The sequence below is a fragment of the Leucoraja erinacea genome, chromosome 1 (genome assembly GCF_028641065.1).
Source record: "Leucoraja erinacea ecotype New England chromosome 1, Leri_hhj_1, whole genome shotgun sequence".
Classification (NCBI taxonomy): domain Eukaryota; kingdom Metazoa; phylum Chordata; class Chondrichthyes; order Rajiformes; family Rajidae; genus Leucoraja; species Leucoraja erinaceus.
Window position 1 is genome coordinate 124,433,511 of NC_073377.1, and position 22,616 is coordinate 124,456,126.

The following is a 22,616-nucleotide window of genomic DNA, read 5'->3' on the forward strand; positions in this document are numbered from 1 at the left end:
GTTAATCACCTAGGATGAGATGAAAATAGGTGAATGAGAACGCAGCAGATAGAAAACAAACCGGAATGTAATAAAAAGGAATTGCAGATGCTGGTTTATACCAAAGGTAGACACAAAATGCTGGAGTAACTCAGCGTGTCAGGCAACATTTCCCCCACTCTCCCTACTACAATCATGCTAAAGAAGGATCCCAAACTGAAATGTCACCTAGATCCATTTTTTTCAGAGATGCTGCCTGACCCGCTGAGTTACTCCAGCATGTTATGTCCATCTTTGAGAACAAAACAGAGATGAAATTATGAGACATAGACGTGGCAGTTAATTGGAAGCGAAATTTCTGGCAGAACGGCCGATACCTTTCGCTTTATTTCTTCACTTGTTTTGAAGTGCTCATTAATAGCTCATTCAGAATGATGATTTTTGCTGCCATCATATGGACATTGGTGGTGTTGCCGGTTGTTTTGTACCTTACAGCCGGCTTCTTTCTGTTCTCAATGCTACCATGCAATTAATTCACTATCATCAAAATCTCCAAGATGCTTGTTTTGGTATTGGGCTTGAAACTATCAGCCACTGACCACACTCTGAAGAAAATTGATCAGATAACATGCTAATTTATTTGGAGAGCCCCACTATGTATGCACAGACCAGACCATGTTCCCTTATTTCTCATGAAACTTGACTATTTTTAAAATTGAACTTTTTTTTTTGCAAGCTAGGCTATTTGATTTGTTTGGGCCAGAATTAGGTCTTTTGGGGAACCGTTCTTGTGCTGTCACGCCACTGTTTCCGTAAGACTTCAGCTGCCGGCATCTGTGAGGGGACCTCTCCCATGTGGGTAAAAGTGAGAAGGCAGATGAAAGAGACAAACAATCGCCCTCTTACCCCCACACTTCTGTCTAAACCCAATGACTCGACTAATGGTACGAGCTGTCGGAGGAGGTTGTTGAGGCAGGTACTATCGCAACGTTTAAGAAACAATTAGACAGGTACATGGATAGGATAGGTTTCGCGGGCTATGGGCCAAACACAGGCTGATGGGACTAGTGTAGATGGGACATGTTGGCTACTGTGGGCAAGTTGGGCCGGTGGGCCTGTTTCCATGCTGTAAGACTTTATGACTAGGACTCACCACAGAGCCAATTGCTTCCTTGCCTCCATGACCACCTCATGGCAATTCTTATCTGGGGCATCAAATGCATCAGATGTGGCTCCAGAGACAACAGAGAGATTTCAGGTGAGATGAACTGGGCCCACATATTTAGAAACATTGAAAGGATATTCCCTTCTTCGCCATTTAAGTAAGTGGAAGCCTCATCAGATACTGTGGCAATCTAAACCAGGTGGGGGAACAGGTTCAGGGGCTCCATCCTTAGAAATGCAGTTGGTGATTACCAGCGACTGAACAGCCCACAAGGAGCAACAAAGTCTGGCAATGAGGATACTGCCTGGGGCTGTCAGGATCTGGAATCTGGAGAGACGCCGATAGACCAACAAGACCATTGAGCACCAAGGTCATGGGTCGATAAACCAGGAAGGCAGAGTTGATCAGCCCGCGACCAGCGTCCCTCTAGAAACCGCTCAAGCCTACGTTTCAGATGGGAGGCAGCAGATTCTTCCACCCAGGTTAACGGTCAATTCTGTCACAAAAATCTTCAATAAACATCATTCATTAAAAAGCTCTGCAGACTACATGTGGATGCACTAGTTTTGGCACACAAGGGAAAATATTGTAAGGAGAAAGCATTGCTTTTGATCTGTTGCTTTCTAATAGAAAGGCCATTGTATAGGGAGGGTGACCTAAGAAATGTTGCACTTTTTTGACTGAGTGATGATTAAAATACCAAAAAGCAGATTCAATTGCTGTTGTGTGTTGAATGGAAGTATTGATGACCAATTTAAATGTGGCAAAAGGTTGGACATGATAATGAAGATCTCAGTGGAGGTCTGTACACAGAGGCATGGCTAAAATGGAGGTATCAGTCTTTTTCCCCAGGGTCAGATTCAGAATCTAAAACAGGAGGGCATAGATTTAAGTTGAGAGGAGAAAAAATTAAAGCAGACGTGTGGGACAAAAGTGGCGGGCATATGGAATGAGCTGCAGAGGAAGTAATCGAGTTGGGTGTACTTACAATAGTTAAAAGACATTTGGCCAGGTTCATGGGCAGGAAAGGTTTAGAGGAATATGTTCCAAATGCGAGCACAGGGTTTGTTTCTGTGCTGTATAAATTTCATGACTATAATTCCAAACTATAAATAGTTTTGCTTCTTAGCAAAGTACAAATTATTCTGGACATTGGCGCTGTATTGAGAATAGCAATTTATATGAGAATAACGAGCTCCTCCAAACGATTGTATCAGTGAGTGCATTTTGTTAAAGTACCCTAGGATCGTCTCCCTTATCTTTGTTTCAAGTGGGGTCACTACCCAGTGGAGTAGAAGATGACCTTTGTCCTCATGCTACCAGCTGCTAATTCTATGTCTAATTCTATGACCTCTTCGTCATTCAGAGTTGAATTGCAAGGAGTAAGCATGTTGTGGCATCATTCAAAAGTGTATGGGGTTATTGCTGGTTGGCGCAGACTCGGTAGGCCAAAGGACCAAAGGGCCCGTTTCCACGCTGTATCTCTAAATTATCAATGCATGTGATCCACTTGTCTGGCCAGAGTTAAGTTGATGGGCGTTTTGAGTGGAAGGGCCATGGGTGGTAGAGGAGGGGTTAAGTGAAGTAGTCATCTGCCAATGGAAATTCTTCACCTGATATTTTCTCCGCCTGGTTTGACCGATTCCAATATCAAGATTCAGGCAGCACGAACCTTCCTTGAGCCAAATCAAGCTCTGATGATATAAGCAAGGTGACACTCTGCAAATTCAACCTGATGACAGTGCAGGATCAGGCAGTGGGATGGAAGGAAGTAGTGGCATATTTGTTTGTTGGTCAAATCTGCTGGGAACTGTGCCAGTTTGTTTTTTTCATTTTCCTTGCGGACCAAGAGAAGCAGATTAGCCAACCCTGGGCCTCCCTTGTAATAGGTTTCCACACTTGTTAACTCCCTCCTTTCAATCCAGTCGAATTGCCTTGCCATTACCTTTGCTGCTCAGTGTCCCCTCCTGCAGCCACTAGCTGCTTAGTTTAGTTCAGTTTAGTTTAAAGATGCAGCATGGAAACAGGCTCTTGGCCAACCAAATCTGTGCCGACCAGTGATCACCCTTACACTAGTTCTATCTCACACACGAGGGACAAGTTACAGAAGTCAATTAACCTACAAACCTGCACGTCTTTGGGATGGGGGAGGGAAATAGAGCACTAGTAGGAAATCCACCCAGTCACAGGGAGAACGTACAGACAGCACTATAGTCAGGATCAATCTGCGTCTCTGGCGCTGCAAGGCAGCAACGCTACCTCTGCGACACTATGCTGTGCTGCTCAGATACCTTGCCCAACCAGTTGATTCACGCAGGAATCCAAATCAGAATATTTACATGGTGTACAGCAGTTAAACTTATGAGCCACAGTGGTTGAATTTCCTCCATTGGGACTGCAGAACCATAACATTTTACAATTTATGGCTGTATTCATTGGAGCGCAGAAGGTTAAGGGGGGCCTTGATAGAGGTTTTTAAGATGATGAGAGGGATAGACAGAGTTGACGTGCAAAAGCTTTTCCCACTGAGAGTAGGGAAGATTCAAACAAGGGGACATGACATGAGAATAAGGGACTGAAGTTTAAACACAACATGAGGGGGAACTCTTTACTCAGAGAGTGGTGGCTGTGTCCTCCAATGAGCTTCCATTTCAAGGTGGTGGAGGCAGTAAATAGCCAAATCTTATTTATTTAAAATACAAACCCTTCACTTCTTCCTGTTCTAAGCTGAATTTTAGCAAATTGTTCATCACTTTGTTCATTCAGTACTAGTCTTTGTACACATATTGTTTGAAACCAAGTTCGCACGGACCAGACATTATAGGCTGAATTGTATATGGTGACATTCTGGTTATTGATTCATAGATAACAGGCTAAAAATTGTGTCATTATGTTTTTTTGTCTAAAAATGGAGCCCAAAGCCATGAAATGACAAGAAAGCCATTGGTATGAGATGGAGATCTCTGCACAGTCCACCATGGAGTAGATGGTGGGGCTATCTTGTTTGAGGTGTAATACCAACCAGGAATGATAGAAGACTACAATTGTAAAGTAAATGACATTCTTTGATAAACTATTTATTCATATGAATTAAAAAGGTTATAAAATAGTGCTTGTATTTTTTTAGGTGAAAATTTGAAATGGTAAAAAAATGAAAACTCTGGGTGGAAATATTGGAATGAAAAAAAAATGTCATGCCACATTAATTGTTCCAAGGATTCCATCTCTCATCCTGTATCTTGTTTGTCTCAAATGTGACTCCGGAAAGGAAAATTTTCACTGACTTTTCTTGCAGGGCAAATAAATGTACAAACTTGCCTTGTTAGCAACACATTTAATTAACGAATTAAAAAAAAAAATATATATATATATATATATGTTATAGCTGCTGTGGATTGACCCAAGATTAATCATTGAAATGGTAAGATTAAAGACAACTGCTGGGTGGGGGAGATCTTGAGCAATGAAAAAAAAGAGCGCAAAGAACCAGAGGTAATTGCATCAATATTCCATGTTCACAATCCTGTACAATCTCGTGTCCAATTTCAGAACCCGAAATGTTTGTCCAATTCCTCCATGATTTTCTGCCGGACCATACAAGAGTTCCAACAGGCTTTGTTAGCAACGGCTCAGCATTTTGGGCCCACAGTGCACAATAGGCAACCAATTCAAATCACTCAGGCCACTCCACCCAAGATTAATTTTGACATCGCGGGATCTCTCTCAATATGTAATATGTAGATAAACCAATTTCTCAGAAGAAGCATTTGGATTTTTGTATAGCACTTTTCAGAACATTTCTAATCTTTTTCCATTTAATGAAATTAATTACCACATAGGAAGTTCCCACATATAACAATGTCACAAAGACCGGATATCTTGTTTTTACAAATAGTGTCCAGAAGAGCAGGTTTGCAAGTCCCTTGGTGTTTATGGGATTAGTGCCGCAGGCTCATCTCTGAAGCTACATAAGGCTTTATTTCAGCATCTCATCCAAATAAAGGCACCTCCAACAGTACCGAACAGCCTCCGTGCTGTTATAGACTATCACCACAGATTTTTATGGTCAGCCTGCTGAAGGTCAGCCTTGAACTTGGGACGTTGCGACTCAGTGGCAAAATGCCACCATCAGAGCCCCACCTGACAACTGATCCTGAAGAATGATGTGCATTTTCTAAATTTTGCACTTTCTACTTATCAGGAACAATTCCGAATGTCAGCAATGCAGTGAACACAATGCATTTAATCTATTTAATTGTATATGTATTTAAATGCATATGTATTTAACACAATGCCATTCAAGGAGAAACAATGTACCTGTATAACCAATACATTTTCTGTGAATGTCATATGCCAGGTTTGCTTTATTTGACTCAGTTCTAAATCTTTAGCAAGTCCCATTCCTTCACCTTCAACATCAACCAATGGGTTTCTAATGGAGGATAATCCTGCTCTTGTGTTAACACATGTAAACAGTACCTTTTCATTCTCCAGATCCAACATCTTCTGATGAAGAGCAGTCTCTGTGCCTTCAATCTGTTTCAGCCACTGTATTGTTTCAAGAAAGCACATCAAAGAAGATGAGTCAGTACACTAATACTGTTAATCCCAATGGACATAATTAGCTAAAAGGTCACAGAAATAAGGGAGGTGACATCAGACATTTCTGCAGAAGCATGTGAAAGGCATTGGTATTTTCATTTTCTACATTATGAATATTTTTATAGCACTAAATTGCCCAGAGGAAACAATATCTGATTGATTGATTGATTGATTGATTGATAGATTGATACAGCATAAAAACGGGTCCTTTGGCCCACCAAGTCCATGTCGACTATTGATCACGCTGGTTTTATGTTATCCACTTTCTCATTCATTTCCAACACACTAGGGGCCATTTAGAGAGGCTAATTAACCTCTAGACCCACACATCTTTGGGATGTGGGAGGAAACCGGAGCATCCGGAAGAAACACGCGATTACAGGGAAAACGTGCAAACTCCACACGGACAGCATCCATGGTCAGAATCAAACCCGAGTCTCTGGTGCTGTGAGGCAGCAACTCAACCAGCTGTGCTCAAATTTATTCTTGCAAACATTTAACACAACACAAAAAGGTATAAAGTGCTGAAGTAACTCAGCACAAAAGGCAGCATCTCTAGAAAACATGGATAGGTGACGTTTTGGGTCGTCTTCAGACAAGCCTGTCATTCGAGACACGTTATATAAAAGGATTATTTTCCCTTTGAAGGATGCTAACCAGATGAAAATGTTTGGTTCAACACTTATTTTCTTTGGGTGGAGGTGAAGAGTCAGGTGTTCCCACACATTGTATAATACCTAGCGGGCACACTAGACATTCTGTTACATTACACCATGTTTGAAGCAAATCAAGAAAGGCTTACACAATTTTGTACTGAAAAGATCAAAAGAAAAGAAAACCCGTTTCATGGAGAATGAACGGTTCAGTCTCCCTGACCAGAGAATGAAACCAGATCTGTCAAAATGATGCATAAGATAAAATGATGCATATAGAAAAAGCTAGCATATAGCGAGCGTGTGACAGCACTGGGTCGCTACACGCTGGAGTTTAGAAGGTTCAGGAGGGACCTCATTGAAACTTACAGAATAACGAAAGGCATAGATAGAGTGGATGTGGAAAGGATGTTTCCACTAGTGGGAGAGTCTAGGACCAGAGATCATAGCCTCAGAATTAAAGGGCGCTCTTTTTGAAAGAAGGTGAGGAGGAACTTCTTTAGTCAGAGGGTAGTTAATCTGTGGAACTCATTGCCCCAGAGGGCTGTGGAGGCCGTCAGTGGGTATTTTTAAGGCAGAGAGAGACACATTCTTGATTAGAATGGATGTCAGGGATTATGGGGGGAAAGGCAGGAAAATGGGATTAGGAGGCAGAGATCAGTCGTCCTTTCTTCCTGGCCAATCCCCTGGTGAATGGCGGAGTAGACTTGATGGGCCGAATGGCCTAATTCTACTCCTACGACTTGTGAACTTTTTAACTTGTGAACTTGTGAAAATTTAAACTTCAGTTCTGGGATGGTCCAAGTGAATTGCAGATCATGTTCAAGGGGATGCTATATTTTACTAATTTTATTGATCATCAAAGAGAATTTGCTTCACTGGGTGGAAGTAAATAACAGTGCAGCTTAACAGTTGTATATGCCTGGCATTGCTGAATCAGTCTCATGTTGCATTGCTGAATATCCTTATCACTAGAATGATTCACATTCCATTGGGAACATTCTAAATATCAGCACTACATTTAACTGGCAAATTACGTTTTATAGTATTTTATAAACACTGCCGTGCCTTCAAAGCTCTCTAAACCATTAAGAAATCATATGACATTCTTGCAATAACATTAAAAATATTTGAAAGCGAGTCAAATTCTTGACTGCTTCCTGATAATCCAATAATAAGGAAGCTAGCCTTTTTGTCACGTGTACCAAGGCTAAAAGCTTTTGTCGTGTGCTATCCAGTCAGCAGAATGACAATACATGATTACAATCGAGCCATTTACAATGTATAGACACAAAAAGCTGGAGTAACTCAGCGGGACAGGCAGCATCTCTGGAGAGAGGGAATGGGTGACATCACCCATTCCTTCTCTCCAGAGATGCTCCCTGTCCCGCTGAGTTACTCCAGCTTTTTGTGTGTATCTTCGGTTTAAATTAGCATCTCCAGTTCCTTCCTACAGTGTATAGATACATGATGAGAGAATAACGTTTAGTGCAAGGTAAAGCCAGGCCAAGGATTGCCCGTAGATCACCAAAGAGGTAGATAGTAGTTCTCCCTGGTTGTGGTAGGATGATTGCTAGACTTTGTGCTGCCCTCAATTGGGCTACAAATTAGGAGACCCAATAGAAAAGTTATGTGACAAGACCAGGCATTTCATGTCCATCATCATTTACTCCTCTCCTATTTCTTCCTGGCCAATCCCCTGGTTTTAAGGTTTATTTGTTCCCACTTAGCCTCTGTGGGTACTTGGAAGGCCAATACAGAACCTGCATTGTCCCGTGGTTGAGAGAGGAAGTGCCTTACAGAGTACTTAGTTGTGAAGTGCTCCCCCCTCCCCTTCTGCCACCAGTGTAGGGCTCCTGATGCATGGATTCTTGATTCTACACAGAATGCTCCCTCTCCACTTCGAGTGCCATGGGCCAGGGATTCCCAGGTGACGTTAGATTTTTTTTCCTAGGCTTTGACACCTCCATAAATTGTTTTTCTTTGTCCGCCTGGTAATCCCTTCCCAGGCAGAACTCCGAATAAATTGTCTGATTGGAACTCGGCTTGGCTAATCGAACCAGAGGTTTAAGTAGGATTTTGCAGCGAAAGCACTGTCTCCTTCCAAACCGGCGTCGGCAATCTCACCGCAACTCCCCTACGAGTTGCCAGGACCACCAGGACTTTGACGCAGACACCAAATACCAGGTGGTGTATCTAAAGAGAATGGGCATTTAATCCAACCCCAGGCATACTCCACTTACCATGGGCTTTATTCCTTGGCGTGCAGCAGACTAAGGGGGTGATCATTTAGAAAGTGTATAAAGTCATGAGGAGAATAGAAAGAGTGAATTCACAGACTCTGTCTTTTCCCCAGGGTGAGGGAATTAAGAACCCGAGGGCATAGGGTTACGGTGAGAAGGGAGAGATTTAATAGGAATCTGAGGGGCATCTTTTTCACTCTGAGGGTGGCGGGTGCATGGAACGAGGTGCCGTAGGAGATAGCTAAAGCAGGGTATACAGCAACATTTAAAAAACACTTGGACAGGTACATGGATAGGAAAGGTTCAAAGGGATATGGGCCAAGTGCAGGTAAATGGGACTTGCTACGATGGGGCATTTGGATGGACGCGTTGGGTCGAAAGGCCTGTTTCCGTGCTGTATGACGCTAAGACTCCGCCAAGTCATAAGGGATTGGAGTAGAATTAGGCCATTTGGCCCATCAAGTCTACTCGGCCATTCAATCATGGGTGATCTATCTCTCCTAACCCCATTCTCCTGCCTTCTCCCATAACCTCTGACGCATTTACTAATCAAAAATCTATCTATCGCTGCCTTAAAAATATCCACTGACTTGGCCTCTACAGCCTTCTGTCACAAAGAATTCCACAGATTCACCACCCTCTTCTTCGGCAGCAACTCCACCTGTCCCCTGACAAGCAATCTTTATCCCAATTAAAACATAGTCTAAGCCAGTGTCGGCAATGCCAGAACAGAAGGTCTTCTCAATCAATCCTCCAGTTAATGGACCAATATCAAATTATCTTTCTCTTTTTTCTCCCTATTCGTGAAAGATAGAGTTTAGAGTGGATATTAAAAGTATCTTGGGAGGGGGTATCATTAAAATTTGTATCTCCCAATCCGAGTTGGGAAGGTTCATCATATCTACAGCAAGGACCCCTGAAAATTGGATAGACACAAATTGCTGGAGTAACTCAGCAGGACAGGCAGCCTGTCTGGAGAGAAGGAATGGGTGATGTTTCGGGTCGAGACCCTTCTTACTCCAGTTTTTTGTGTCTATCTTCGGTTTAAATCAGCATCTGCAGTTCCTTCCTACTGATTTAAAATTCTTGTTTCAAAGATGTTGCTAGAGTGATAGATATTATAACTCCAAATAATGGCATGGGACTGAGGGATTTAATCACTCAGTCAAAAGGCACATCCCCATTAAGTACTCCCTCAATGTAGTTCTCAAATATTAACAGAGGTCAAACCTCGGGAAATGGATGTGAACCAACAATATTTTAAAAGTAAGAGTAATGTCCACTGATGTTGCATCTATCTGAATGGACAGTGATGCCCCTAAGATTTGGACAGATTACTAGTCTAAACAGCATTGATCCCAAGACACTTGGAATGAGGAAATTGGGAATATCCACGGACGTATGGTTAATAATGAGTCATTGCCTTCAGGGGAGAAGAGGGGGAGAGAAGATTTTAAAAAAATCAATGACAAATGAAAATATAACCCGAATCAGAATTCTTTGCTGTGACTGGTTTCATCATTTGTTAAGTAGCGGTGATTGTTTAAAAAGGTACTGCAGATGCTGGAAAATCAAAGGTAGACAAAAGTGCTGGAGAAACTCCGCGGGTTCAACAGCATCTATGGAGCGAAGGAAATAGGCAAAGTTTCGGTCAGAAACCCTTCTTCAGACTGATGCGGGGGGGGGGGGGGGGGGGGTGGAGGGCGGGGAGAAGAAAGGAGAAAGGAAGAGGAGGAGCCTGAGGGCTGAAGGAGAGCTGAAAAGGGGAGGAGACAGCAAGGGCTACTGGAAATTGGAGAAGTCAATGTTTATGCCACTAGGGTGCAAACTGCCCAAGCGGAATACGAGGTGCTGCTCCTCCAATTTCCGGTGGTGCTCACTCTGGCCATGGAGGAGACCCAGGGCAGAAAGGTCGGATTCGGAATGGGAGGGGGAGTTGAAATGCTGAGCCACAGGGAGATCAGGTTGGCTAATGCGGACCGAGTGGAGGTGTTCGGCGAAATGATCGCCAAGCCTACGCTTGGTCTCACTGATGTAGATCAGCTGACATCTAGAGCAGCGGATGCAATAGATGAGGTTGGAGGAGATGCAGGTGAACCTCTGTCGCTCCTGGAAAGATTGCTTGGGTCCTTGAATGGAGTCGAGGGAGTAGATAAAGCGACAAGTGTTGCATCTCTTGCGGTTGCAAGGGAAAGTGCCCGGGGTGGGGGTTGTACGGGAGGGAAGGGAAGAATTGACAAGGGAGTTACGGAGGGAGCGGTGTTTGTGGAAGGCAGACATAGGGGGAGATGGGAAGATGTGGCGAGTGGTGGGGTCACGTTGGAGGTGGCGGAAATGACGGAGCACTATTTGTTGTATGTGACGGCTGGTGGGGTGGAAGGTGAGGACTAGGGGGACTCTGCCCTTGTTACGAGTTCGGGGATGGGGAGAGAGAGCAGTGTTATGGGGTATGGAGGAGACCCTGGTGCGAGCCTCATCTATAGTAGGGGAGGGGAACCCCCTTTCCCTGAAAAATGGGAACATTTCCGATGCCCTGATGTGGAACACCTCATCCTGGAAGCAGATGCGGCGTAGACGGAGGAATAGGGAGTAGGGGATGGAGTCCTTACGGGAAGCAGGGTGGGAAGAAGTGTAGTCCAGATAGCCATGGGAGTCAGTGGGTTTATAGTGGATGTCGGTCAGAAGTCTATCACCTGCGATGGAGATAGTGAGGTCAAGAAATGGTAGGGAAGTGTCGGAAATGGTCCAGGTGTATTTGAGTGCCGGATGGAAGTTAATGGTGAAGCGGATGAAGTCAGTCAGTTGTGTGTGGGTGCAGGAGGTGGCACCAAAGCAATCGTCGATGTAGCGGAGGTAGAGGTCGGGGATGGGTCCCTGGTACGCCTCAAACAAGGATTGTTCGACGTACCCTACAAAGAGGCAGGCATAGCTGGGGCGCGTGTGTCCATAGCTACGCCTTGTACTTGGAGGAAATGGGAGGAGTCAAACCTTGGTCACGAGGTCAGCCACCTATAACAATCTAACCACTTTGTTATTTCTGTCAATAGACAATAGGTGCAGGAGTAGACCATTCGGCCCTTTGAGCCAGCACCGCCATTCTATGTGATCATGGCTGATCATCCCCAATCAGTACCCCGTTCCTGCCTTCTCCCCATATACACTGACTCCGCTATTTTTAAGAGCCCTATCTAGCTCTCTTGAAAGTATCCTGATATCCACAGATGATTCCTGATATGCTGAAGATTTCCAGCAATTGCATCTCACCTTTCCAGTATTGTTTCCTTTTCTCTTTTGGCCTTAGTTATCTCCCACCTTTTGGCATTTCCTCCAGGCATATCAGCAACGATTAATAAACATGAACCAAAGAGCAGTCCTGAACAGTATGTCAGGCTACAAAACTGTGTCTCAGATATGTTGGTGAGCAACATATGATTAGCCATGATCATATTGAATGGCGGTGCAGGCTCGAAGGGCTGAATGACCCTCCTGCACCTATTCTCTATGTTTCTATGGTTCTAACAGTTTGTTAGAACCATAGAAAGTTTGTTAACCCATCTTTATGCTTTGTATGGAACTGATTTTTAAATTATGTAAAGCACTTTGGGGTCAATGAAAATTGACTATAAATGTGCTATATAAATAAACTTATTATTATTATTAACACAGGGACCCCAGAGGGGACAGTCCTCTCTCCCTTCCTGTTCACCATCTACACCTCGGACTTCAGATACTACTTGGACTCTTGCCACCTGCAGCCGCTTTCGGATGACATCAGTGGCTGCATCAGTGAGGGGAGGGAAGCTGAAAACAGAGGTGCAGTCAGCGACTTTGTCGAGTGGTGTGGGCTGAATCACCTGCAGCTCAACACCAACAAGACAAAGGAGTTGGTGGTGGACTTTCGGAGGAGAGGAACACGCCTGTCCCTGTCTCCATCAATGGCGTGGATGTGCAGTTTACCAGCGATTACAAGTACCTTGGAGTTTATCTGGACAGTAAACTGGACTGGTCCAGGAACGCTAGGCACTGTATAAGAAGGGACAGAGCCGTCTGTACTTTCTGAAGAGGTTCCCCCCTTTCAATGTCTGCAGTAAGATGCTGCAGATGTTTATCGATCCGTGGTGGCCAGTGACATCTTCTACGCTGTTGTGTGCTGGGGTAGCAGGGCAAATGCCGCAGACGCCAGCAGAATCAACAAGCTCATCAGGAAGGCTGGTTCCGTCCTGGGAGTGGAGTTGGATTCATTAGAGGTGAACAGTTTACCTTCTCCATGAAGCACTGGTCAACCTGAGGAGCACCTTCAGCAACAGACACAGGAGATCCTTTTTCCCTGTGGCTATAAAACTGTAGAACTCCTCCCCCTTCTGTCGTGAGGTAGACTAATTCCCCTTCTACACCCCACCCCTCTCCAATCTTTGCACATCCACAATCCTGGATCACTTTAATTTCATGTATCTTGTTGTGTTTTGGGACTGTTGGCAGACCAATTTCCCTCCTGAGATAAATAAAATTATATCATATCGTAACTATTATTTACCTAATTGGTGACTCTCTGACTATCCTTGATCGGACTCTGCTGGCTTTATCATGCAGTAAACACTATTCCCTTATCACTTATCCATACACTGCAAATGGCTCGATTGTAATCATGTACAGGTGCACAACCTTTTATCCGAAAGCCTTGGGACCAGACACTTGTCGGATTTCGGACATTTTCGGATTTCAGAATGGAAGATTTTTAGCGTAGATTAGGTAGGTAGCGCGGGCGGCTTGAAAAGTCTGGAGCAGCTGCCTCCTCCCTGGAGACCGGGAGAATCATTGCATAAATGTTAGTCAGTTAGTTTGGAGGGATTTTATGTGGTGGTGGTGGTGTAGGGGTGAAGGGGGAAACTTTAATTCTTAGTCCCCTACCTACCTGGTCGGCGACTCCCAACCTCGCGGAGCTGGGGGCTCCGTCCGGCCGCGGGCGGCGCCGGTTGTAGCTCCGACCCCGCAACTCTACCCCTGGCTGCGAGGCACTCCAAATCCAGCGCGGCCCGCGGCCGGACTCCCCAGCTCCGCACCAGCGGGGTGCGGGCAATGCCTTACCGGGTCGCCGTGCGGCAAGCTCCGGAGCGCTGTGGCCGCCTTCTTCCAACATCGCGGAGCGTCGCTGGATTTGGAGCCGCGGAGCTGGGGGCTCCGTCCGGCCGCGGGCGGCGCCGGTCGGAGCTCCGACCCCGGCAACTCTACCCCTGGCTGCGCGGCTCCAAATCCAGCGACGCTCCGCGATGTTGTGTGTCGGCGGCCACAGCGCTCCGGAGCTTGCCGCACGGCGACCCGGTAAGGCATTGCCCGCTCCCCGCTGGTGCGGAGCTGGGGCGTCCGGCCGCGGGCCGCGCTGGATTTGGAGCGCCTCGCAGCCAGGGGTAGAGTTGCCGGGGTCGGAGCTACAACCGGCGCCGCCCGCTGCCCCACCGGCCACAGCGCTGCGGAGCTTACTGCACAGCGACCCGGTAAGGCATTGACCGCTCCCCGCCTCTCCGACCAGGTAGGGGACTAAGAATTAAAGTTTACCCCTTCACTCCCCTTCACATAAAAGCCCTCCGAACTAACTGACTAACATTTAAGCAATGATTTACAGATGTTTAAGCGTCTCCCGGTCTCCAGGGAGGAGGCAGCCGCTACAGTAGTACAGACCTGGGTTGACCGTGGGTCGTTTTGGGTCAGGTTTGGCGCCAAACGCGAGCTTTGGTGCGCAGACGACATCTGGAAAAAATGGCCAGTTTTCGGAGCTTTTCGGTTTCTGGAACTCCGGATAAAAGGTTGTGCACCTGTACTGTCTTTCCGCTGACTGGATAGCACGCAACAAAAACAAAAGCTTTTCACTGTACCTCGGTACACGTGACAATAAACTAAAATAACTTTACTGTGCTCTCTTTCATGGAATCAATGGCACAGAGAGGACAATATGCAGTCCAATAAGTCCTTGCTAGATTTTGAAAGAACCATTCTCTTGCCCTGTAACTCTCCAAATTATTTTTATCAACCAGGTATATAATTTCCTTTTGAAAGCCACCGTCGCAAATCCTGAGTTTGTAAACTATCAGCTTTTTTGTGTGGATTTGGATCTGGATGTAGTATGCTAGGTAGAGCAACACTCAGCACTGGAAGTTGGACAATTTTACTTCGGAGTCACGTGAGTGACTACGTGAAGAACCCACCCAGCGCGCAGGCGCGGCATTACGTCAGCAGTGCAACAGCGGCAGCAGCTGGAGCCAGGCTCTCCAGCTGCAGCATAAAGACGAGACCTCAGGTAAGTGCCTTTTTTGTTACAGAGTCGCGCTAGAGAGAATAATGGCCTCTCGCAAGCGACCAGCCAGGAGGACTGCCTGCCCTACTCCACCCGAGGACGGGTCCATAGCGGGACGGCAGCCTCTCGCAGCGGAGGAGCTTTTTCAACGCTCCCGCTCACCCGACACCGAGCCGCCCCCAGTGCTGCAGATCTCAACGCCCCGCACAGGGAGGAAGGCGACACAGAAAACCGACCGGCCGGTGTCCTCCGATGATTCGGAGGAACGGGAACACTCTCCCCCACCGAAAAGGGGAGACGCTCGGATAAGCTGCATGAGGCAGCTCCTCGAGCGTATGATTAATGAGGAGATGCGGCATCTCCCAGGAGGACGGGCTTTGGCCTCCTCCTCTCCACACCCTTCTGTACCCTCTATATTCGAGGGCAGTAAGGGAGGCCAGGACTGGGCTGGCCTATCCCAAGGGCAGGCGGAGGATATCGTCAGCATGCCGGGCGTGCCGGAAGAAGAGCTACTGGGTGTAGTGGGCCGATATGCGGCACCACCAACAACTGGGATGGTGTTGCCACCCAGAATGGCGGCAACTATAAACAGGCTGTCCAACAACCCGCTGCAGGACAAGCGCTGTCCAGCAGGCCCTTGACAACTACATCGCGCCCGAAAATTGCGAGGCGCTGAGGGTCAAGACGGTAAATGGGCAGATCTGGAACCAGCTGGGGCAGCACATAAGGGCTCAGGAGGTCAAAATGCAGCGAGTCCTGAAGCTCCACTCAGCAGCCGTCACCGCCTTTGCTCGGTCCGTTGGGGATGAAGACTTGACCATACCCCAGCAGGATGCCCTCGCACTGATGTGCAGCACCACGTATGAGCTAAACAACCTACGGCGGGACAACATCAGGCCTGCCCTCAACCCAACATATGCCGGCCTCTGTAAAGCTCCAGCGCCCGAACGACAGGCGCTGCTATTTGGTGCGGATCTGGCCAAAAGGCTCAAGGAGTTGGAAGAGGCGGCAAAACCAGTAGGCCTCATGAGGGCAGGGCCAGGACCGAGCAGGGCGAAGACACCCAGTTGGCCGCACGCCTCGGCAGCCACCAGCAGATACCGAGCTGGTGAAAGCCTGGTGACCGCCTCCCACTACCCCCAGTGCTCTTTTTTAGAGCGGGGCCCAGGGCGGAGCCGTGGGAAGATGCGCCGCCCCACCGCAGCACCAACACGGACAACCTTGGGCCAGACCCACCGGAAACGACCCCACAAGTGAACATGGAGGTAGGTGGGTCTGGTTCCTGTCAACATACACAGACAAAGGGTGTAGTATTAACAGGGGGACGTTTGAGGTTCTTCAAGCATGTTTGGTGCTCCCTTACTAACAATCAGTTTATACTCAACAGTATTAGTGGATACAAGATTGAATTCAAACCAGGCGTAGAACCGCCAGTTCAGCACATGCCCCAAAGGGTGTTCCTTCCCTCGGCAGTTGAGAAGGTAGAAGGACAAGCTGAACTTGATCGGCTCGTGGCTAAAGGCATCATAGAAATGACCACACACGAGCCGCAAGAATTTGTATCAAATATTTTTCTCAAAACCAAAAAAGATGGTGGATGTCGCATTATTATTGATCTGACATCACTCAATCAGTCTGTTGAGTATCAACATTTCAAAATGGAGACATTTGTCACTGCCAGACAACTGATCTCCAAGGGATACTACATGGCAAGCATAGATATCAAAGATGCTTACTATTTGGTACCCATTCATAAAGATTACTTTAAATATCTGAAATTTATCTGGAGGGGCCAGCTATGGCAGTACCGAGCTTTGCCCAATGGTTTAACGACAGCTCCCAGACTATTTACGAAAATTCTTAAAGTGGCCATGAAGAAATTGAGAGAACTAAAACATTTAGTAGTGGCCTATCTGGACGATGTTCTCATATTAGGAAGAACACGGGAACAAGCTGTCGCAGGAGTGTTAGCCACTAAACAACTCCTTGAAACTTTGGGTTTTATCCTCCACCCAGATAAATCAATATTGGAGCCTACTACTAACATGGATTACTTAGGCTTCACTATTGACACGATTCACATGACTGTCACTCTGCCCAGAAACAAAACAGTTTCACTCATTGAAGCTTGTAGCCATTTAATTGCCACACCGCAACCTAGAATACGGCATGTAGCCAGAGTTATTGGCTCTATAGTAGCAGCATTTCCGGCTGCCCAACATGGGCCCTTGCATTATCAAAATTTACAAAGAGCAAGGACTCATGCATTACGCCTTCATAGGGGGCATTATGATCGCAAAATGGATTTACCCGCTGAAGCCAAATCAGAACTTCAGTGGTGGGTTGACAATATTTGGCACAGTCACAGTCCTATCACCGTAACCAATCCTAACATAACCATTGCAACGGATGCCAGTGCTTTAGGCTGGGGAGCTACTAACTCCAAAGACAGCACAGGTGGCAGATGGACTAACTCAGAGGCATCGCTACTACAATCACTGGGCATTAACTTTTTGGAAATGCTCGCCGCCTTTTATGGGCTAAAAGCATATGCATCTGGTATGCGACACGTGCATGTTAGAATTATGATCGACAACACTACGGCAGTATCTTATATCCAGCACATGGGTGGCATTAAATCAGTATCATGCGACAAATTAACTGCTATAATCTGGCAATGGTGTGTCGAGAGACATATTTGGCTATCAGCTGCCTATTTACCAGGCAAACTAAATTTAGTGGCGGACACCAGGTCACGAAAATTCAACGATAACATCGAATGGATGTTGGACCCAAAATTATTTGCTAAAATTATCAAGCAATATGGTACGCCAGATATAGATTTGTTTGCGTCTAGGTTAAATCACCAACTACCCATGTATGTGGCTTGGGAACCAGACCCAGAGGCAGCAGCGGTAGATGCCTTCACGCTGGACTGGGGAAATTTCTTTTTCTATGCTTTCCCTCCCTTCTGCCTCATCAGTCGGGTACTCCAGAAAATTCAGGCAGACTCAGCCTCTGGCATTCTGGTCGTGCCCGACTGGCCTACCCAACCATGGTTCCCAATGTTCCACGACATGGTGGTAGAGACACCAATGGTCCTTCAACACCACCCCCAATTATTGACTCACCCGGTAACTGGCATTAGCCATCCATGCCACCAAAAATTGAAACTCCTGGTTTCCAGATTTTGAACAGGCCTTACCGGGGATTGGGGTTATCAGACAGAACAATCACCACCATGTCGGCATCCCTGCGAGTTTCCACCAAGAAACAGTACCTGACCTTCATCAGGAAATGGGAACAGTACTGTCTGGACGCAGGGACATCCTACACGACGACTTCGATCTCGGATGTGCTGGAGTTCCTGGCCCACCTGCACCATGATCTCAAGATGAGCTACAGTGCCATCAATACGGCTCGGAGCGCACTGTCCGCATACCTCATGCCGATAGAACAGCATAGTGTGGGATCCCACCCTCTAGTCATCAGACTCCTTAAGGGGATCTTTAATACCAAACCCCCCTACACCTAGATACACTCACATGTGGGATGTGAGTGTAGTTCTCACACACCTTCGAGGTTGGCCTCCGGTGGGATCCCTGAGCCTGGAACAGGCCACTTACAAAACCCTCATGCTCATGGCGCTTGTCTCAGCTCAAAGGGTTCAGTCGCTCCATCAGCTTAATCTGAACTACATGGTGACCACCCCAGATACCATTACTTTCACCATGCCGGGGTTGGTAAAACAAAGTAGACCAGGTACATCAAACTCCCCGTTGATCTTCCGGGCTTACCCTCCAGAACCTAGGCTGTGTGTGGTGACCCACCTTCATCATTATCTAGACACAACCCAAACGCTAAGAGGGAGAGAGAAAGCCTTATGGGTTAGCCACAGAAAGCCTTTTGGACGGGTAACCAGCCAAACATTATCCAGATGGTTGAAACAGGTCCTCAGCATGGCAGGGATTAACACAAATGTTTTTAAATCCCATTCAACCAGGGCAGCGTCCACCTCAGCGGCGGATAGGATGCAGGTTCCCCTCGACCACATCCTCAGAGCAGCGGGATGGTCAAGGGAATCGACATTCCAACGATTTTACAACAAACCGCTGATGGAACAGGACGTCTTTGCGGATACCGTTTTAAAAACCGCAAAGTTATGATTTAAAGCCCATGGGAGCTATTTTGTTTTTTGTTATAGTTAATAAATATTTCTTTTATAACTAAACAAACTTGTTGGTCTCTAGCTACCACTTCCTCCCTCGATGATCTTTCGGCAGTGAGTGATATAACTGTTACACGGTTTGAAATCACAGACCTTTGAAGTCTTCACGTAGTCACTCACGTGACTCCGAAGTAAAATAGTAAGATTAAACGAGTACTTACCAGTACGAAGTTTGATCTGTATTTTATGAGGAGTTACGATGAGGGATTACGTGCCCTCCGCTCCCACCCTCATTATATAGATCAAATTCGGACTAATGTCTCGTTGGTCTTCACTATCTTTACTTCAACTAGTGTCTATCTGTGATTCCACACCGCTGCTTGGAAGTATGCCGCGCCTGCGCGCTGGGTGGGTTCTTCACGTAATCCCTCATCGTAACTCCTCATAAAATACAGATCAAACTTCGTACTGGTAAGTACTCGTTTAATCTTACTATTTATACTGGTCCATTTAATTTTTTTTTTTTTTACATTTTTATCAAGCCAATTAACCTACAAACCTGTACGTCTTTGGACTGTGGGAGGAAATAGAAGATCTCGGAGAAAACTCACACAGATCACGGGGAGAACGTACAAACTCCATACAAACAGCACCCATAGTCAAGATCGAACCCGGGTCACTGGCACTGCATTTTGCTGTAAGGCAGCAACTCTACTGCTGTGCCACCGTGACTGCCCAGTTATTATATTAATTTTTTAATTAGAATAAATTGTAGCATACTATGACGTAAAGAAGATAGTGAGAGGTTGCTGCAGGACATCAATAGGTTGGTGGAATCGGCAGACACACAGCAAATGGAAGTTTAATGCAGGGAAATGATAAATGATATATTTTGGTGGGAAGAATGAGGGATAATGTAGATTTTACTTCGCAGTCACGTGGGTGACTACGTGAAGACGAACCCCGTTCGTGCGCATGCGCGTCATATCGCCGTTCGCATTGCGAAGCACCGGACTGGCAAGCATGTCGCTGCCTGCCAGCAGTAAGTTTAAACTAAGAAGGTAAGGTTTTCTGTTTCTTACCTGTCTTAGATTCCGTGCAGGAACCTCTTTTACAGAGGTTTCCTGTCGGTACTTCGCGAGGCCGACGAGGGAACCAGCTACGGGCTGTGGGGAGACCCCGGTTCCGACCGCGGAAGTGGGTAGCTGGTAAGACGGGTTTTGTGATTTTTAAATTAGTGGTTAAAACGCTGGGGAATATCCCAGTTGGGTTGCACTGCAGCACAGCGGTAGAGTTGCTGCCTTGCAGTGCCAGAGACCCGGGTAGTTACGGGTACTGTTTGAGTTAAAATGTTAAATTCTCAGAGGACAATGTGGGTTCTTCTGGAGGCTCCGTTTAAAGAACGGTTAGCCCTATTGCCATGAGGGTTCCCCTCCGGCAATAAATATAGATGCTGGGGTTCCCTTCAATGGGGGGGGTAAAACTGATTAGAGGGTCAGCCCTAGTACCGGCAGGGTTCCCCTCCGGTAAAATATACAGATGCTGGGGTTCCCGGGGAAGGGAAATCCAGCAGCAATGCGGCTCCCAGACTGCAGCGGTCCCCAGGATATGGGATCAAACTAATCTCATGGGAGAGCGCGTGCCAGCAGCGCCTTGGAACAGGGCTACTTGATGTGGATGCCTAATCTATGGCAGCGCCGGCCTATGGTAGTGCCCACGCCAGCAGCACCTTGAGACAGGGCTGATTAAAGTGCATACCTAGTCTATGGCAGCATAGGTCTATGGGAGAGCCAGCACCAGCAGCACCTTTGGACAGGGCTGCTTCATGTTGATGCCAACGCTAATGGCAGCGTTGGCCTTTGTGAAAGCCAGCGCCAGCAGCGCCTTGTAACAGGGCTGCTTAAAGTGCATGCCCAGTCTATGGCAGCATAGGCCTATGAGACAGCCCGCACCAGCAGTACCTTTGGACAGGGCTGCTTCATGTTGATGCCTAGGCTAATGGCAGTATTGGCCTATGGGAGAGTCAGTGCCAGCAGCGCATTGTAACAGGGCTGCTTAATGTTTCCCTCTAGGAGAAAGAGCACGGGCCTATGGGAGAGCCCACGCACGCAGCGCCTTGTAACAGGGCTGCTTAATGCTTTTCTTTTTTGGAGGAGGGAGCATGCTGGGTCAGTACAAATCTGACGCCGAGTTTGAGGGTTGAGCTGTGGAGCATACCCAAGGGATGAAGGGCATGTGTCAGAAGTACCATGCCTGGCAGCAAGATTTGCCATCCCAACACAATGCAGTGAACACCGCTCAGGGGGCATTAGAGACAGCTGCTGAATCTGCTATTCAGGTAAGACCTATTCAACAGGGAAAACATGGAGGACAAAGCACAAGCTGTTGGACCAGTCAAGGCCAACAACGAGCAAAGCTTCATCGTTTTGGCAACAACACACCACACGTCTTCATCGGCAGTAAGTGGTTCACTGTAGCTGGTGGCAGCATGAAAGCGGGCCAGAGGCTCCATGTACTCTGCCAGTTCTACTCTGCAACTAAGGACCACTTACAAGTTGGTAAGATTTACACTTGATTGCACAATACATGAATGATTAAGAGATAATCATCTCCCTAGAGGCATCTAACCATGTAAAACTGGACAATAATAGCATTCCAAGCAGGTTGGAATTGGGCCAGAATTGTGTTATGAGGCAGGCTCATTATTTTGGCCAGGATTGCCTTTGAAACAGGCTTTGTATAATGGTTAGAGTTGTTTTCAACGTAGGTCCAGAATTGGGGCCAGAATTGTATTATGGCCAGGATTGTCTTGCAAGACAGGCTCGGAAATTGGGCCAGAGTTGTCATTTAAGGCAGGCACAAAATGATGACAGGCGTGGCCTGGTCATCATGAAAGATGGCTAATTAACAACTGATTTTCATAGGGTGTTCCATTTACAGGGATCATTGGAGATATTTGGAGTCTCAAACTATATTTAAGAAGTTGGGCTCTTCTATACAGTTAAATTCAGTTGTTACCAAATAGACTTGTTGGTCATTGGGATTTACCTTTTCACTATTAATTGGCCTATAAAGCCGCCCTGGGCAACAGATTGCAGTTAATAGAGATCTGGTAACAGCCTTGTGGTTAGAATCAGCCTCTACTCATTAAGACTAATTGACAATATAATAGCTGTGATTAGGCTGTGCAAGGGGGAGAATTGACATCATGCTAAATGGCAAACTCTAAAGTGCCATGTATGTCATTGTTAATACACTGATGATATTACTGCTGCTGCTGCTGACAAATTCATTTTCACTTGCACTTTATGTGCAATATGAGGAATAAAACTGTATTATATTGTATTGTATTGTACTAGCTGAAGCTACCAAAGTCACTATGATGTACAAACAGTATGCAGCATTGTTCCAGCAGTTGGTCAGTAAATATTACAGTTATATTTCAAAAATAATGCTAATGGCCTAATGTGAAGGTCATCTCCAGTTTGGATGTGGAGGAGATTAGCATGATTTATCA

The 22,616-nt window shown here is 46.4% G+C and overlaps 1 protein-coding gene across 2 annotated transcripts in view; it reads right to left on the bottom strand.

The window, feature by feature from the left end:
- The window catches only part of LOC129701614 (janus kinase and microtubule-interacting protein 1-like), a 320,171-nt gene that overhangs the window by 38,379 nt on the left and 259,176 nt on the right, over positions 1-22,616 (bottom strand). For both annotated transcript variants that reach the window (XM_055642935.1, XM_055642929.1), the window contains one exon: positions 5,624-5,692. In XM_055642935.1, coding sequence (XP_055498910.1) covers positions 5,624-5,692 — 69 coding nt within the window. The remainder of the gene's footprint in view (positions 1-5,623; positions 5,693-22,616) is intronic.